Below are 19,634 nucleotides of genomic sequence, written 5' to 3'. Positions count from 1 at the left end.
CAAGGGAAGTCTGGTTTTTATACAAGACTGACTATGAGAGAGAGAGAGAGAGAGAGGGAGGGAGAGAGGGAGGGAGAGAGGGAGCGCACAAAAGCCACTTCCAGAAGTTCAGCAGAAGCAGCATGAACTCAGAGTTAGAAGTGCTAGTCTCAGAAGAGCTTGTGAACTGAGGTTTCTCTCCAGCTACAGTCAGCAGCCGTGGGACATGCAACCAGACGCCCCCTCCAATGCTGCTCTTGCCTGCCAACCTCGCCTCTCTCTCCACTTTTCCTGTCCCCATCAAAGACAGAGAACCCCAAGCTTCCTGGATCAAGGCACTTTACCTAACAGAATAACAAGGGAGAAAGGTCTTTTCCATTTTGAAGAAAAACATATCCTTAAATTTCAGTTTCTCACATAAATTTTTCTCCACTTGCTAGTATTTGCTCACATTTGTTCATGCTAGAATCAAGTGAGAATCTGTCTGATTTAGCCCCAAATGATTGGTTTCAGTATTTTAGGTTTAATATGAGTTTTTCACAGTTTTTTGGTTTTTGGCCAAGTGCCTTATGAGTTTCAGATTCACAGAGCATGGCAAGGCATTTCTGTGGCTGTGTCCCCAGAAGGAGAGGAGAGCAGCCAAGGCTCTGGGGGCTGGCGGGAGAGCGGGTGCTAGCTATTTCCCTCTGTTACATCAAGCTCTAGATTAGGACTGGCAAGCTTTCTGTAAACGGCCAGACAGTAAATATTTAAGATTTTGCAGCCTGTATGGTCTCTGTTACAACTATACAACTCTGCAGTTGTAGCAGGAACAGCCACAGACAATAGTAAATCAGTGGACATGGCTGTGTTCCAATAAAACTTTATTTATAACAACAGACAGCAGGGCCATGTTTGGCCCATAGGCTGTTGTTGGCTGATCCCTGCTCTAGGTAATAGTGACTTCAAATGGAATGCTGACTTTGACAAGGCAAGAAAAAACAAATAGAAAAATGCCTTTTATCTTCCATCATGCTTTGCTATAAAAGTTACCATTCTCTGAGGGGCACAAGTATAAACAAGGATCCTTAACAATGAAATGATAGCATCACATTTGAGCCATAAAGAAGAAAATTAAATACTCTTGCATTTTGGTAACTAAATCATTTTCTAATTCCATGATTATGGGTGTGAGAAGGGTACGAAAAGAAAAGTCATTTAAGACACTCACTTAACGTTAATTTTTCATTTTCCACTGCCTGCCATCAACCCGGGAATGACTTACCTAAAATGATTATAAAACTGGTTTCACTTCTTTGATCAGGAAGCTCAGAACTGTAACTATGAAGTTAGTAATGGTTTCACTATTATCACAAGTCATAATGGAAATGATCTGCACTTTCGTAGAGAGGAAGAAGAGGGGAAAAAAGCTCAAGAATTGTTAATTAACTTCACTGTTTCTCCACAAATGATAGGAGTATTAAAAACAAGATGGTTGAAGTGCAAACATCAGGACTTAATGAACAATGGGATGTAATTGAAGTAACAGACAATGACTTAATCGGGACAGTGGGCTGTTTAATTATGGGCATAATGGATCTTCTGAAAGGACACACTAAATGGAACATCAGGGGCTGGGGCATGCTGGGGGAGCCACCGTGCTAAAGGGAGCGGGTAGCCGAGAAATTCCTGCTGGAGATGGTGAGGGCTCTGCTCTATGTGAATATCTGATTGAACATGGTTACCCCCCTAATGGTTAACCCCCTAGGGGAAAAAGAGACTGGTGCGGGGTGGTGTCAACCTTTACGGAATCGTAGTAGAGACATTAAGACTCCTGCAAGCACATGGATTTCTGCTTTTTCAAGAATTTCTAATAATCTTAAAGACTTTCTTATAGATATGAGAATGAGGCCAATAATATGTTTGTTGGAACACTGTTGCCCAGGCTGCCAAGATGCTATCTCTCAGATACAGCGATTGGCAGGCTCATTTCCTGGGTTTAAGAGTTCAAAAAACCATTTCTTGTTTAACTTTGATTACAAGTCATCCTCCTCTTGCTAATTCAGCACACTTGCTACGAGTTATTGAGTTTTCTCATCTCTTCCTGAAAGTGAAGTAAATGTCCTTTCTCCCCTGTGGTGCACTTTGCTGGAACTGAAATCCTTAGGTCTTGACTCGCACCTCTGAAGTTGCAGGCGATCTGCTCTGAAATCATTCTAAGCTTCTCCAGGAACAAAAGCAAACATACCTAAAATTTTGCAGAGGAGGAAAAACCATAGAGCAATAGGGTTCATTGCTCTTCTAGCCGTCGAATCGGAATCCCGGGAGAGTGGAGTCCGATGGGGTACGAGCCTACTGATGCCCACGCTGGCGAGGCCGGAATGGCGGGAAGGGCTACGGCACTGCACACCAGCCTGCAGCGCCTCCTTACGGAAGGAAGGTCTCCAATGGTACCAGAGTAAGTGCGACTCTGGGACCTCTCTTAAATTTGAGGAAAGACAGAGGATGCCTCCCAAGAGGCAGGGAGTGAAGAATGCCTGCCCAGAGCCCATTTGCTAGTATAACAATTTCATGTACAAGAAATTGGCAGGGCATCTTCATGTTCTCGAAAACACCCCGCACCTCAGGGAGAACACATCCTAATCTGAGAGGTGTGAAGCCTGCTTTTTAGGTTGTGATATGAGGTGCTGTGTTTCTGCGCATTAAGCCAAACAGGAGTGTGGGGCCTCTTTCTAAAACAGTGTCTCTGGCTGGGCACCCTGCTGCAGGGCACGCTGCCGGGGCGCTGCTCTTACGTTTTCTTTGGCTTTTCTTCCTTGACGAGAATTTACACACACTCTCGCACTCCGGTTTGCTCACCATACCTTGGTTTTCAATGACTTAAACCACCTCAGGCAAATTTAGAAAATCAAAACTACAAACCACTGGGTGTGCATTACAGGGAGGGAGAATTCAAGTGAGAAAGAGTGGGAGGAGGGAGAGGAGATATGATGGTTAAGGCTGGCGGAACTTGCCTGAAAGGAAATGAAAAACTTTAACTTTTTTATCTTGACCGTCTGCTAACATTTTGTCACACAAGTGTAGCCTGGATCACGCGCCTTCTCTGAGCTTCTAGTGTAGTCACCCACCATGAAAGAGAGGCTGGGACAGATCCAATAAAAGCATTAAAATTCACAAAGACACGACCCCTAGAAAGAAGTGGCCCGTAACTTTTCCACTTTCAACTCTAGACAGCTGATGGCAAATCCATATTTGAAAAGGAAGATTTATGTGGATATCTAAAATCATAATTTTCCATTAGTCTTTCTCCCAGGGGCCATAAGGGAAAAAAGAACCCAAGAGTCGACATGAATTTCTTCAACATCAGGAAACACTTTGATGGTGAGTTTAATGTGAACAAATCAGAAACACATGGTCTTAATTGCCTGTAAAATAATGTTTCAAAATGAAAGGGGAAAAGTGTTCAGATGTAGAGCATCAAAGGGGATGCAGACCTCCAATGCTGCTTCAGGCCTTTCACTTCTCCCTCTTCTCTCTTCTCCTTCCTGTTGAGGGTTGTGTTTCCATGAAAGTAAATTACTGCTGGATTCCCAACCTATATTCACTGGCAAGTATTTGCCTTTGGGGATCCGTGGGGCTCCTAAAATCTCTCAAAGTAAAAGCATAAACATTTTCTAGTGTAGGACCAAGGCTCTGGGTTTGAAGACAAACTCAGGATCAGTGAAAGCAGAGACAACAGGCCCAGATGCAAAGTTCATCTTTTGATCTCTAAGATACTAGAGGGGTTCTCCAACCCTACGGACTCTGATCTGATCAGACCCATGGAAGGACCCAGGCGTTAATCTATCTGGATCTGCATGTCTCACCAGCACCCAAAGAGTTGCGAATTAAATTTAATAAAGCTTTAAATCACACTCATGTACAGGGCAATGTTCTCAGTGCTTTACAGAATATAGACTTTTTTAATCCTCACAACCACCATGAGACAGGCAGGCACAGTGATCATCATCTTCATTATACAGATGAGGAGACTGAGGCACAGAGAGGCTTTGAAACTTGCCCTATGTCACACAGCCAGCAAGTGGCAGAGGCAGAATTCAAAACTGCCTGGCTCAGAAGTCCTGGCTGTTAACTGCTATTCTAATAGTTCTCCACAGGTGGTCCTGCAAGGAGCTTTTTAGAAATTCAAGCCCCCAGATCTACTGACTTAGAAACTCTGGGGTATTGCCTAGCAATTGGTGCTTACTAAGCTCCCTAGGTGATTCCGATGCATACTGAACTCTGAGAACCACTGCACCCAGTGCCTCTCCCGTGCAGCCGGTGCAGAGAGAAAACAGAGCTGTTGACTTTCTGCTTGGCTTCCCATCTCCTGGCTGGCTGCTGCGCATGGTGCTCTCTGCAGTAGAGGGTGAGCTGTATCTTCCAGTGACAAAGAACTCGAAACAGCTGATCTGTGGACTATTCTCTCACCAGAGAACATAACCATAACATAGTCTACAGCAACGTGGTGCCTTGTCCAATTAGGGAATGAATTCTTCCAGAATGAAACTGCAGCACTTGCCATGCGGGGCAGAGCCACAGGAGACAGTTCCCTCACTGAGCAATTCCAAAACCTCACTGTAATTTTTTCCTCCTTCTCCACTAATGAGATTGTGAAGAAACCCAGAGTCTCCATAAAGCTAAAGATCAAACCAAAACACAGCAGTCTCTTTCCCAAGTCTCTATTAACAAAACAGTACAGAATATCCCTAAGTCATTTCGGAACGTGCCATACCTGGCTCTCTAAAATTCCTGTATGTGCAAGAAATTGGTTCCTCTCACTGTAGGAAGGGAAGAGGGTGGGTGGGGTGGGGAAGAGTGAAACGAAGTTCTCAAATGGGCAAGCCCCACCCATAGCAGCCAGGCAGGCATCTTCCTGCAGTGATTTACAGCTTTCCTCTAAAAATAACTATGAGATCACAGAACATTAAGTGCATGACACCAAATATTTGTAAGCAATCCATGAAAAGAGAGAAAGGGCATCATGTTGCATGGGGAACACAGTAGAATTTGTCTTGTGTTATCTTTCTAAAATAAGACGGTCTCAATTTGGTTGAAATATATCTTCACACATTGTCTTCCAGAGCAGAGCCGTTAGAGAAATTCTGATTGCAATTATAAGTACTGAATAGGGAGTACTTTGCATTTCCTTTGGCGATGCTGAAAGCTATAAGCAATCCTGATATTAAAACCTTTGGAAATTGATGAGTATCATAGGCATCATTACAATACTTTCTCCCCCAATCCAAGTAATTAAAACCTATTATGTGAACACGTGTTAATATTTTATCAACTACTGTTTGTAACTGACGAGCCGTGTGAGACCTCCCACAAGTAGGAATGACATCAGTTTGCTTTAAGTGATGCCCCAGCCCCCACCCGCATCCTCTAACTCGCAGCCAGGCTTATTTCTGAGTCCGACGATGGAAAGCTCTGGCACACACGTACCACGGTACTGAAGTCCGGGACCTGCCACAGCAGCCAGTCTTCATTAAGGGTGTACAGGGCTTTGCACGTGATTACATCTACAGGACCCTTGTTTATCTTCTGGTTCAAAGTTGTCACCAACAAATAGAACGGCTCTCCAACAGTCTCCTTGGAAAAGACACAAAACTACAGTTAGCTTTCTGCGGGACGCACTGCATTTTCCAAAGAATTACAGTTGCAGTTTACGGCAGTAGGACAGGAGACAGGAGGCAGCGTTTTTCAAACAACAGGATATTCCCAAGGAAATACATATTTGCCCCGCTTCAGATTGTGAGCAAAACGGAGGAGCATGTGTGCGCATACACACCCAAACTCACACACACAGAGTTGACAGCCACGGGAAGTGCACACAGTAGAATGCTGAGTAGGTGCAGAGGTTTAACCTTTATTCCTATTTAGTTACTTTTTTCTTTAGAAAAAACAAAAATAAATGGCATTTTAAAAAATGCACAATTAGCCTTGGTAACAAGCATAAACATAACGCTGTTTTAGAGACTTGCCAAGGAGGCTGGTTTTGGCGTTTACAGCCTTTCACGCAGGAAGCAGCCTTCAGTGACTCAACTGGGCCATCTCGCCTGCCCGGCTGGCCAGTCCCATGCCGTTTCCAGGCACAGTGTGCACTGTCCCACCTGGCGCCTTTGCTGGGGTGGGGCCACAATGTGCATGCCCTCCTTCCCCTGGATGGAGCCAATCCCATCACTCTAAGGCTTTTGCCAAACATCTCACGGCCACCCTGATGGTTTCTTTCTCCACACTTGTGCCACGTGCTCTTTCTCCTGGACCAGGGGCTGCCACCCTTGTTGTTACTGAAATGCCTCAAATTTGCAGTCCCTTTGTGCTCAAATGGAGTCTGGGCAGCCCAAGGGGTAGCTTTTGTGTTCTGCTTCTGCTGCAGCCTTTGCTAAATGATAAACCCTCTATGAGCAACAGACATTAAACAGCTTACACGGGGGAGGGAGAGCTGGGCCAGAACCAGGAAGTCAAACTGCCTTGGTGATGATGAAAAGCCAGCCACGTGACTAGGGCTTGAGGCACCAGTTTACAAAGTCAAGCTTTACAGCCAGTACATCTGGCTCTGAAAGGAGGATCCCTGGACCTCACACCTGCTTTCCCCTGAACACGTAAACTGAGATTCCTTTTAAGTCTCATGGGTCCCCGCCCACTGACGCCCTATCCCTTCCTCTATACTTACTCCAAGAACATGAGCCCTCCCCAGGCCTAGAGCTTCCTCTTACCCCCTTCTGCCCCCCTATACTCCAGTGGGCTCCCTCTATCACTTCTCTCTCCCCTGCTGATACAACCTTGAGTCTCCTTGGTAGTGCAGGACAGAAGTGGAACGTTCAAAAATTTCCCTGGTGGAGCGAGGATTGGCACTAGTACCCGACATTTAAAGTCTTTTTAGAAACTTCCTTTATTTAGTGGTTCACTACTTGGGCGCTCTCTTCTCTTTCCCTCTGCCCTTCTGGGTAATGTCCTGACCACAAACCTAGAACTTCTGCTTCTCTTTTTCCTCCAGCACACATCAAAAATGGTGGGACTGCCTTTGTGAGGAGCTGGATATGCCCATAGAGGATGGAGTCAGGGGGCCAGTGGGCTTTCCTGGACTGAGCGGAGGGGCAGCTGGAGTCAGGAATCCTTCAAAGATCAGTTGGGCTGAGATCAGCAAACAGCAGTGTATATAGGTGGTTATAACCCTGCATACCCATTACCAGAATCCCCGTGGGCTCTCCTTGAAAATTCAGGTACACAGGACGTACTTTAGACGTACGTCCAGGTCCAGAATATCTAGAGCTGAGGCCTGAGCATTTATGATTTTAACGCCTTCCCAGGGGCCCCTGATGTGTGGCTGGCTTAGGAAACCACGGGGCCATGATGTTTCTTTTCACCACTGAACACAATGTCTAGGTTAGTCATACTTACTGAGGGCTTAGGCATCTTCAGACCAGGGCACGCACAGTGGCCCAGGGAGCTGGCCTGGGGCAGAAACCTACTTGCTGACTGCGCCTCTGCCCTTCCCCTCTGGTGACGGCAACTAACGTTGGCCCCTTCACTGTCCTTTTGCTGTGAGACCTGACTCTGGGCCTGGCTGAGTCGGAGGCTTTCAACGCCTGTGATCTCGTTCCATCCTTAAACCCTCTCTTAAGCCTGTAAGAAGGAATCTGCCTCACTGGGAAGGCAGTAAGTGGGGTGGCTAAGAGCTCTCGATCCCCGGCGCTGTGACATGCTAGCTGCAGTATCTGGGCAAAGTCATATCTATTCTGTGTGCCCTAATTCCCCCAGTATACCAACTGGTCATACAGGCACTTACCTCATGGGATTTAAATGAGAAAAGGTAAGCAAAGCTCTTAGCATGATGTCTGGCACATTCAATAAGTGGCAGTCATTAATATCATTGTTGCTTTACCCCCAGATCCTGGAAGATTCACAGGGGTAGTTACCTGGAGGTTCAAAACCAGCAGCACCCAGTCAAACGTTCCTGGGGTAGGGAAGAAGAACTGAGCCATCAGAGTCCCACACACCCTCGGGCCCCTCAGGTCCTTCACAGCAGAGGGAATTATTCCACTAAAAACGAAAGTATCGCCCACTGGCTCAATGCCACTTCCTCTCACCAAGCACACCACCCGTTCATCACCAAGTGCTCAAGATACTCTTCAATCAGCTCTGTGAAATCTTCACCCACAATCCTCTGCTCAAGGTGGTGGCCTTTTGGGCCTGGAGACCAGATTTCTGGAATGCCTCACCCGTTTAATGTCCAAGAGCAGCAAGAGCACAGCACCAGCCAAACCTTGAGGGCCCAGAGTAAGAATCACAAGATTCCCAGAAGAAAAATCTGGAAAGGAATTTAAACCAAGGACCATGCCCCTTATTCGGTGGATAGAAGCCCAGACAGAAACTGCCATACTCAGAGACACACAGCTAGCTGGGGCTGAGATGAATTTAGAGAGAGCAGCTTCTAACCAAGACTCCTAGTCTACTGCTTATTCTGCTAGCCCAGTGCTCTCAAATGTAGGGCAGGTGGGATTATCTGGAGGAGCTCAGAAAACATGAATAATGGGGCCCCACTCCCAGAGCTTCTGGCCAGTGGCATTTGGTGGGGAAGCCACTTGCCTCTCAAGACTAAGCCCAAGAGAACTGGGTAAGGGTCTTGCTTAGAAGAGTCCTATTTAGAAGCAGTCCTGGTGGAGCTAGGTTGGTGGAAAGCAAAAAATACTCGCTCTAGAAAAAACCACTCAACACCTCCCGAAAGCGTATGATGATTTATATCAAGTAAACAGAAAAGAAGGCAGATTTCATTAATCTTAATAAATGGGTACTGCCTTGGGAGAGGAAGGGGTTGGCAAAAAAAATGTTGTGCATCTACTTGTAAGATTGCATTAAACATTAAACTAAGCACAGTCTATTTAAAGTGCTGCTTTTGGATCTGAACTTAAGTAGCACTGTTAAAACCTGTGGCATAGCAGTATATCTTATTCAAAGTTTAATTAGATTTCAAAACGAGCTACAAATACACAATTATGCAGTTTTGCTAGAATCTGGATGGCTGGTGAAATTAAAGAAGGATAAGAACCTTCTGCACCAGGGGCCTCATAGGGCCGAAGGAAGACTGAGTTCAACAGAACACTCTTACTCTTCTTTTCCTGTTAATATTTCATTATAATAATGGCCAACATTTATGGAGGGCTTACTCAGTGCTAAGCAATTGCCTGCATTTTCTCATCTGTGCCTCAGAATAGGTCTAAAATATTCTTCTTCCCGTTCCACAGGTTATAAAAACCAAGGCTCGGACAGCTCAGGACCTCTAGTAAGTGGGAGAGTCCTAATTTCAGACCAAGCAGTTGGCTCCAGCACCCAGTCTCTAAATCACTGGACTCTGCAGAAAGGTTACATTTGAAAAGATTTTAGGATTCAATTAGATTATAGCCAAGATCTTACAGTAACTCCAACAAAATGAACTCAAGGGGCGGACGACTCTCTGGGGACTTGCTTTAATATGGAATGACTGGTTAGAATTGAGTGTAATTAGCTTACAGCACATCGGTAGGGAAATGGGTGTTTCCCGGACGCTTCAAGGGCCCTGAGAGTAGTGTGTTCTTTTCAGTATTTGAAATATTCCCTCCACTCCGTACACTTTCTTAAATGGGCCATCTGGGCTCTGGTTGTTAATCAATGAAGTGAGGTGGGCTCCAAAGTCTATGGGTACAATATTTCACTTCTGGAAGATAAAGAAGTTCTAGACATCTATTGTATAACATCATGCTTATAGATAACAACACTTAAAAATCTGTTAAGAGGGTAGATCTCGTGTTCACTGTTTTTACCACAAAAATTTTGAGGAAATTCTGAATGAATTGCACTTGCATAGGCCAGTTACAGCAAAATCAAGGTTTATTTTCCCTTGGTGCACCCCCGGTAAGGAGCAAGACTAAGAGCAAGCGAAGGATGACACCATGGAGTGCTCAGGACTCAAGACATCAGCCTCTGCTAAAAATAACTGCCTGTTGTCTTACCTGTGACCTGTCAGGGCCGGGAGGGGGGTGGGTAGGTGGTTGGTGTGACACTTACCCGCAGAAAACCGGAAAGGCAGACGGACATCCAGTTTGTAAGGAGTTTTTCAACCACGGACTCAGTGCGTCTTAGCATGAGTTTAGGCTGCATGTTACTGGACTGCTCCATCAAGTCCCTGGTCAGCACCTCCAGGATGCTGGTCAGATAGACCAGCTTGGTTTGCAGCGCGATGGTTAAGAAGGAGGCAAACAGACACCTGTTTAAAAATAGAGCCTTGGTCACAATAACCAGGACATGGGAACAGCCCCTAAGAGCCCATCGTAGAGGGATGAAGAACACGTGTCACATATATTTATATACATGCAAGATTAAATACAGCCATAAATGAGAATGAAATCTTGCCACCTGCAACTACATGAATGGACCCTGAGTACATTATGCTAAGTGAAATAAATACCTATGATCTTTCTTTTAGGAAAGGAGATCAGATTATCTGTGGTGACTAGAGGCAGAGGAAGGATGGCAGGAAGGAGAATGGAATGAAGGGGGTCAAAAGGTACCAACTTTCAACGATAAGGTGAGCGAGTCCTGGGGATGTGACACAACACGATGACTACAGCTGGCACTGCCATGGGGTGCAGTGGAAGACTGCTAAGAGATTAATCCTCAAAGTTCTCATCATAAGGGGAAAAGGCATTTCTTTGTAGTTATATGAGATTCTGGTGTTAACTAAACTTATTGTGGTAAGCATTTTGCAATATGTTTACGTCACATCACCATGCTGTACACACTAAACTCATACAGTGCTGTAAGTCAATTATATCCCAATAAAAGTGAAAAAAAGACAGATGACAAAAAGCACACGCACGAAAGGAAAAAACAGATCCTTTGCTAATGAGGTTAGCCATCAGTTGTGACTTGGCTTGACACAGGGAAGCTTCAGGGGCAATGGGGGGCAGTCCAGGGACGCCTTTTTTTTTGTTAATGTCTAGGTTTCAACCACCTTCATTCTCCATCCATAAAAACCACACACCAATGTCAACTTCAGGGTATTTTATTTGTTTTCAGCACTTGAACCTTGAACTTTAAACTGGGGTGGTAACAAGAAGTGAATGTCTTTCCTGAATTTTCAAGGTGTTTTTAAAAATAAAAAATAGTACTTCTGCTTTTTTGATTTAGGACTTATGTTTTTACTTGGTGTTGGGGTTTTTCAGGGTTTTTTTGAGGGGAGGGAAGTTGTCCGTGTGCATCTTTAAAATAGGGATTGGTGCTGGGTGGTGTGTGAAATGCAGATATCACAGCTACATGAGCACCCAACCAAGCAGCCTGTCCTCAAGAGGCCAAGTTCAAGTTGTGGTTTGGAAATAAAATAATAAGGAGTTTAGGTTTCATTTTCTCTACTTTATGACTTTCAAAATATAAATAAATTGACTAATACCTGTCCTTCACTGAAAAGTTCTTCTGCTTTTCCAGGGTGTGGATGACTGTAACAAGGAAACTTTTGTTACAAATGAGGGCATCCAAAGCTGTGAGACTCTCATTCTTGTCACTGGCATCTCTGTTCTGTAAGAAAAAAGGTATATAATATAAATAATATGTAAATATAATAAAATATAATAACTTAAAGTTAGAAAGTAGATCCACAATGGGTTTTCCAAGGCAATGAATTATTTAATATTGAATTCATGATCCCAAAAAACCCACAATAAAACTTCAAAGTAATAACGGAGATGATGATGATGATGATGATGATGATGATGATGATAACACTATGAAAGTCAGGCAGTCATGGGCTAAAAATGAAAACTTATAGACTTACATGCATATCTTCGGTGAAGATGTGTGTGAAGCCACCTGACTGAGAGGAAGGAGATACTTTTATTATTCATAACATCCAAAGGAAATGAATAGTGTTTTTTGTTACAATACCTAAGCCCGTTTTTAATAAAGGAGAGACACTATTTGCTAATCTGAAGAGCCCATGGGCATGTTCTCTAATACATAACAAATAATTATTCAGCTTTCCAGAAACACCAATGCATTCTGAAAGCCTCGAAGAAGAATAATTATCCTGGCATCGGTCCCATTTTTGGTAGATGAAGGCATCTCACACTTTGAAAGAACTGACTCAAAGATGTGGTGGTTAGAGAAGATTATGCAAATATGCAAACCACTCCTCAAGCCCTTTAACTCCTAGGCATAAATGGGGAATTGTGTTGGTAAGTTTTTACAAGTCCTAGCCTCGTATCTACGGTCCCCATATACAATGTTATCCAAGAGGGAGAGGAGTGGGTTGGTTAAAAGCTAGAATCTGGAGCCCAACTAACTGGCTTCCAGGCCTGGTTTCATCACACACTGGTTCCACATCACTGTCCGCAGGTTATTGAATCCTCTGTGCCTGCCTCTCCTCATCTGCAAAGTAGGAGTGATGATTCCCACCTCGTGGGTGTGATGTGAAAATTAAATAAATGAATGTATAGTGAATTCTCAATGTCAGCTATTATTGTTTTTATCACTTACTTTTGACAAACTAGCCCAAACACTCTTGCCCTGCTTGTTTCTAAAATATGTTAATGTGCTGTGTTATGTAGCTCCTGGATATAAGCTTTTAAATTTGAATTTTCTTTTTTTAATGTATCCTAAATCTTAATGGAATTAAAAGATTAAATTTTAAAAGCATGCTGAGTTACACTTTAAATGAGTCAACAGAATGAAAAATAAACTAAAAATTATTTAGGTTTTTTCTTTCTTTTTTTGGTAATAATTGTAACTTTAGGCTATTTATCTTACTAAAGTAAATTTCTTCTACAGAGAATTTTTGCTTTATTTGTCAGCCCAAGCAAAAAGACCTCAACTATTTTGGTCATACTTTCCCTTAGTAATAGGCAGAAAAATCGAACTCTAGATTTGCATTTTCTACTTCTACTATCCTTCTGCTGAACCAACTTAAAGTTGATAAGCAGTTCAAACAGATTGATTCTTGACCTTAAATAGGAAAATGCCACTTTGGCTTCTCTAAGACTCCTCCTTCCTTCTTCTAGGAGGTTAGGTGCTCTGCTTACCCTCATTTCTTGTCTTACTTTCAACAAAACAAAGTGGTCAGTATAATGAAAAGCAGGGCCTCAAAAGCCAAACCTAGCAGCAAGGTGAGAACCAGGAACCAGTAGTTCCTTGGCCTGTTAACCTACAACTTCCTTTGGATTTTGTTATCTGGTAGGTGTTGACTATACAACTTTTTCCTCTGCCTCCAGGCTAGAGTGGGGGCTCCTGATCTCTCAGTAAAGGGCCTGATGAACAGAAGGACTTCTCTGCATCCTGGCATGCATTTCAGAGCATGGTCCTAATAGAATACTCAAATATTCCCCTGTTCACTGTAGCTTTTCTTAACTATGTAATTTCAGTTTTAATTTAGGTCTTCTTGATATGATTCTGATAAATTTATGCTTGTGTTTTCTGGGTTTTCCCCTTTAATGACAATTCCTGTCTTCTGTTGTTATGCCTTTCCCAGTTGCCTTTCTAAGTCATACATAACCTGGAGTTAAATCAGTTGGGTGTCTTGCAGCCTTCACTCTCTTCTCCCAAGACAGCAGTTTTCAACCTTTCTCGTCGCATGGCATACATAAACTAATTACGGAAATTCTGTGGCATGCCAAAAAATACATTATTTTTTTTTGCTGATCTGACAAAAAACAGATATAATTTTGATTCATTCACACCTGACAGCTATTGTTGTGTTGGCTGTTGTCATTTCTTTATTTGCCAGTCTAAGGGAAAAGAGGTCAGTGTCCCAGACTAAAGAGTCAGGTATTACACATTTTAAAAATTCTCCCAGCACACTGGTTGAAAACTGCTACCCTAAGATAATGCAGAATTGTTCCTGGAATTTTTTTTAACACTCACAACAAGGGTTCCTTTGCATTCATCACTCTATCTTGCTCTTGATGACTGAATTTAGAAGATAGGAAAATTTCTTTTTCAGGTCACAGATTACTCTTTTCAGCGCTCAAGAGCAATCACTAACTGTAAAAGCCACACAGTACTCATGTTGATGGTGGAAATCTCTGTTATTTTATTGCTATTAAATTCTTAATGGAGGTCTCAGACAGCTGGGAAATAGGGCCCGTGATACACCCTTTGCTGAGGCTCTGCACCGTCATCCTGATTCAGGGAACTGAACTCCCTTCCCTGCACGGTGTTCTGAAGAAATGGATGAAGTGGCAAATGGCATGTCTTGGTGCCTGGTACTCTTGGAGGATAAGTTTAAAAAAAAAATACTTTCCAAGTGCAAAAAGCTGAAGTCTTATTACAGTCTTCTTGATTTACAACAGTAAGGATTGGACAAGAAATATGGCGGGTGTTATATGGCAGTATCCCAACCTCCAGACACAACATCACATATCATGGTGTCCACTTCCGGGATTACAGAGAAAGTAGAAATTGCTTGCTGCGTGTGTCTGGGTTTCTGAACTCTAGGTTTCTGGCCAAATGTAGCTGAAAAGCTTCTGATAAGGTGATATTAGCTAAGCTATCTTTTGGCCTGGAGAGCTTCCTGGCTTTGCTTGGAAGTCTCAATTTAATCACGATAATGGGTGGTTCTGTGTTCCAGAGGTTGGGCCTTTCCAGTGGTCACCAGTTCTAGACAAAAAAGGCAGTTTGCTGGAGCTGGGGTGTTGGGATGCATCAGTGATGACAGGAGAATGAGAGTACCTTGCCAAAGGCGTGGGAGAGTCAATGAAGAAGGCTGAGCGACTGGGCGAGAAGATGGAGGTGTGAAGAACAGAAGTGAGACTGAAACCCGAAAGGGTGAAGCAGATTACTCCTTGGAGTCCTATAACAATCCATCATCTCATGCAGTTATTTCACTAAATGAGGAGGATACTAACGGTCTAGCTAAGTAATAACTACTGGAGAGAACCATAAAAACTCTACATTGCTAAAAATGGCTGTTATCAACTCAAATTCTACTACATGTGTCTGCTTTCCTACCTCTCGGCCAATAGTACTTTTCATTTCCAACTGAGAAGTAATAGTGAATAATCTAGTGGCTGCAAGGGAAGTCATGCAGATAAACACAACAAATTGGCCAGCCCACAAATTATTGATTTTTAAATAAGCTAGCTGGCGTCTCAGCTACAAATTCAGTTCTAAACTGGTAGCAAAATAAAGCAAAAATCATCACTCTGAACTTCTGTCCCTCTGAGGTTTTTGTTACTGGACAAAGAGTAACTGCCAGTGACCCATCACTGCTTTATACCCCATCGATCCAATTAATGATTGTCCTTCTGCCTGCTCTGCTCCAACGTAAGCTGTGTTTTACACCAAGCACATCATCTACAGCTGCCTTGGAAGCAAACACCCGTTTCAACAATAGCAACAAGCACCTTCATTATTATTCAAGACTCAACCTCAGGAGCATGATCAATGCTCTTTTACCTCAGGGAAGAAAGTTCTGAGAGCAAAATGTTTGTAGTCAAGGAAGGGAACAGTTCCAAAACTATCAACCACATCCAATTTATCCATCTGCAGCTCGGCAAAGCCTGTAAAATAGAATCCCAAGAGCAATATTTTAACTCACCAAAAAAATGGATAAAATCTTCTGCTGTTTTGTCTAACGCAAAGTATGACCTTGGTTTTTATTAGAGAAGAAACAATAGATAATTACTTGGTTGGCTGCAGAGAAGAGCTGAAATAACAGACAAAGTCAGGCCCAGACCCTGCTGTTCGGTTGCCTTCTGTTATACAAACACTTCTCATTACTGGGGCCATCTCCACTTAAGAGTAAAAAAAAAAAATGACTGCGAAAAAGACTTGTTTTTCCATAAATAAAATTTTGGAGCCTACCATCACGGATCTCTTTCCGGAGCTCGCTCTCCAGGAGCTCCAGCTGTTGGCTCTGCTTGCGACTTAGCTCCTTGGATTTGTGTCTGGTCACCCCTACGGCCACTGAGGAGACAGAGAGCCAGCGTCAGATTGACAGGTTAACTTAAAAACCAAAAAGAAAAATGAAAATCCACTTTTACAGTATTTTTTTAGAGAGAGACAGAGAGAGAATAAATAACATTTAAGAAGTTGAATTTATAAAAAGAAAAACCCCCTGTGATGGGTCCCTCTGAAGCACAACAGAAAATGCAACCAAAAAACAAAAAAACCCTACTCATCTTAAAATTGAAAACTAAATCAAATAACCTTCACTTGTAACCAAAGGTCCCAGTTGGCTGAAAAGTAATGGAATGAGCCAAGTTCCCCTACAGCCACAAGGCACTTACATTGTTCCATGGGTTTTTTTTTGTTTCTGAACATTGCTGAAGAAATAAAGTTGAGCCACAAATGCAGAAAGACACCCCAGGTCCAGCTGGCTACGTAAGCCAGACTTGCAGAGATGGAGTGGGCTGATGTGATGAGTGGTCCACAGTGAAGCACTGCATCTGACTATTGCTTCTTTCTCCACTTCATCTTGCTTCTACCTGTGCCGTACAGACAGTGAACTGGCCAGGTTCAGGGCTGGGGTTCATTCCCTACTCTGCAATTTACTAGCTGTGTGACCTCAGGTAAGTTCCTTAGCATCTCTGTGCCTGGCTGCCCAATTTGTCCAAGGGTCTACCTCACTGTGATATTGAGAAGATTAAAAGAAGTAACTCACAGAAAATAACTTAATATTTTAAATATTGAGACCCTATTTTTAAAAAAAACTCAAAAATTGTCAATTATCATTATTTTATTCTAGAAAGTTCTTCTTTTAAAAGAAATTTCATAATAAAGGACACTGCTACCAGTAGATGAGAATGATGCTGGAGGAAACAAAATTAAATATGGTTTTCCCATAATATGCATTGTACCTCTTCAAGAAAGGGCGGGGCATGCAGTCTTTCCCAAATTTACTTGATCACAGAACCCCATTTCCCAGGAGCATTACTCGAGACTGAGTTCCTCAGCCTGCTCTTAGGGCAACCCTGGCTCACTGCGTGTAAAGGGAGCTCTCGGTTCACACCCAGGAAGCAGTGAGTGTTTCGTGGCTGAAATCTCCAGGGGATGCCACAGTGCAGATGTTTTGTAGGCAGCAGGCCCAGGCCAGGTGTGCTCGCAATGTGACTGAAGAGTATACTTACTCCAGCTGCTGACAACAGGTCTGCCTGAAGTCACGGCAAGGAGGGGATGATTTTAAAGGGCTTTGCAGATGCTGACGAACCAGGAGCAACACGTTAAGTTAAGCCCACTTTACCTTAAAGAGCACAAACAATCTCTACAAACCAAGTGAAGGGTGGGGGAAGAGTGAGATCACAGGTGCCTAGTAAGCCACAAAGTGGACGTGAATTTAGAGTCAGAGAGCAGCCAATTCTCAAAGTGGAGCCCCGAATATGGAATTTTGAAGTAATCTTACTCGCAGGCAGTAACAGACAAGACTTGATGAAAATATCAAGCCCAATCCTGGATTTCAGTTACATAATAGGGGTAGACAACTTGGGGAGAGCATAAAAAATACCCGAAACGATCATCAGCAGGGCAAAACAGGATCTCTGTAAAATGAGTTCACTCCATTAGGCCAGTTAATCACACACATACATCTTGCCCTCACTGGATTGAGGACCACCCAAGACAGAGGACCAGGCCTTAACTCATCTTCTCCAGCTCCAGAGACTGGCACCATTATTAGCAGCATTACAGATACTCAGTAAACACAAGGTAAATAAATGGGTGCAGGGATGGATGAACAAACGTGTGAGGGAGTGAGGACCTGGAAAGAGACATTAGCAACTAGTAACAGAAAACCTTAGAAAGGCAATGCTTGGGTTAAGTAAAAAAATACGAAATTCTACATTAGTTGTGGAGAAGAGCTCTTTCTTCAAAGACAAGAGGAAACAGACTTAAAATGAAAAGCAGCTCAGAACTACAGGTCACAAACTAAATGGCTACAGGAACCAAGTACATAGATGAGTTAAGTGGCCTGAGTAGAGCCGCGGAGAGCAGTGGAGATTGTGGCAAAAACCCACGGAACATACGCCCTCTCTCAAGTGGTAGCTGCTACTCAGCTCCAGCAAACTGATGCTATGGGAAAATTGGGATCCAATGATACAGATTTTCCAAAATTTCAAGAGATTTTAACCTAGTTTTAAAATATTGTGAACTACACCAAAGTTTTAAAAAATGCTATATGGTCAAACAAGACACATCAGTTAGCCGGACTCAGTCAGTGAGCAACCATCGTGGGGCCGCCATGCTTGGTTGAGCCCTGGAACATTTTTTTTTGTTTTTTTTTTAAGATTTTATTTATTCATTTTTAGAGAGAGAGGAAGAGAAGGAGAGAAAGAAACATCAATGTGTGATTGCCTCTCACATGCTGGGGACCTGGCCTGCAACCCAGGCGTGTGCCCTAGACGGGGAATTGAAACAGTGACCCTTTGGTTTGCAGGCTGTGCTCAATCCACTGAGCTATGCCAGCCAGGGCTGGAACATTTGAATTGATAGTACAGGTCACACTTCTAAAATACAGTTCTGCCAGGAAGCGCAGGGCTGGGGTGGGCAGGAGGGGTGGGATGGCAGGGTGAGATGGCCAAGTCATGGGAGTCCAAAATCCCAGAAGAATTCTGAGGGAATAATGTAATCAGAACATTTGTCATTACAATTCAAAGGATCTGGGAAGCAATGTGGATTGTATTTCTCAAACACTAAAATACCATCCTTGTAGTCCAGCCTTTTGTTCCTAAAGCATTCCGAAAAAAACATTTAGAAAGCCCTCCACATGTACCTATCATTCCTGTCCCAAGTTTTGATTTGGGTTTTCATCCATTAATAATTAATTGAAGCAAACAGCCTCTGAAAGCTGGAAGTCGGCCTGCCTGAAGAGAGGCCCCAGGGAATAAGTTTTGTGAAAAATTAAACAGGGCACTTACCAAAAATGACAATCACGAGCAAGATGGGAAGCCCAATCAGAAAATACCAAGGGGAAGCAACTGATTCCTGCTCAACATCGAGCTCCAGGTTGCCCAGTTTGACCTAGCAGGACAGAGAGTGCCGTTAGACCTGGCCGAGTGGGGGACCCTATCTCTTTACATGATTTTCCTCCCTCAAGAGGTTTTCCCCAAGAGGCAAGGGGATGGCAAGCTCAGCAGGATATCTGAGTTCAAGTCCTGCCTCTGGAACAGATCAGCTTATGTGACTGTGGTCCAATGAAGAACATTCACTGTGCCTTGGTTTCCAGGTGTCATTCAAGGTATGCTAGACTAGATCTAGAGGTTTTAAATCTTGGTCCTTTGTGCCCTGGGGGTTTAAAGAAGTGGAACTTGAGGGTGAGAAGCCCCTTAGCTGCTGACCAAGGAGGCAAATGACTTATCTCGTCTACATCTTTCGCTTTCTTGGCAACTCCACCTGGATGATCCCTGAGGGCCTTTACCAATTTTAGTTTTTGCTTATAAAAATTCTATAAAACTTGTAAAGGGGAAAAGTATATATCAAGCCTTGTTTTTGCATCTATATACAGATAAGTACACATTTCCAATGTGCCTAAGGCACATTTCCATCCTGGGAGCCACAGCTGCACCTATGGAGGCATTTAAGCAAAGTGGTCAGAGCCCAGAATCTGGACCCAGAAAGAGGGCCCAGGTCCTAAATCTCAGCTTTACTACCTGCTCTCCTTAGTAGCTGTAGGG

General features: G+C 43.4%; 1 protein-coding gene across 1 annotated transcript in view; it reads right to left on the bottom strand.

The window, feature by feature from the left end:
• Positions 1 to 19,634, bottom strand: part of PLXNC1 (plexin C1) — a 154,366-nt gene that overhangs the window by 35,139 nt on the left and 99,593 nt on the right. The window contains exons 15-21 of the mRNA XM_045830553.1: positions 18,879 to 18,981; positions 15,832 to 15,933; positions 15,424 to 15,527; positions 11,810 to 11,848; positions 11,429 to 11,553; positions 10,048 to 10,246; positions 5,446 to 5,592 (exon numbers count right to left, since the gene is read on the bottom strand). Of these exons, the coding sequence (XP_045686509.1) occupies positions 5,446 to 5,592; positions 10,048 to 10,246; positions 11,429 to 11,553; positions 11,810 to 11,848; positions 15,424 to 15,527; positions 15,832 to 15,933; positions 18,879 to 18,981 (819 nt within the window). The remainder of the gene's footprint in view (positions 1 to 5,445; positions 5,593 to 10,047; positions 10,247 to 11,428; positions 11,554 to 11,809; positions 11,849 to 15,423; positions 15,528 to 15,831; positions 15,934 to 18,878; positions 18,982 to 19,634) is intronic.

This window comes from Phyllostomus hastatus, unplaced genomic scaffold, assembly GCF_019186645.2.
Source record: "Phyllostomus hastatus isolate PE091 unplaced genomic scaffold, TTU_PhHast_1.1 phas_contig_152, whole genome shotgun sequence".
NCBI classification, from domain to species: Eukaryota; Metazoa; Chordata; class Mammalia; order Chiroptera; family Phyllostomidae; genus Phyllostomus; species Phyllostomus hastatus.
This window is presented reverse-complemented; position numbering and strand designations above follow the sequence as displayed.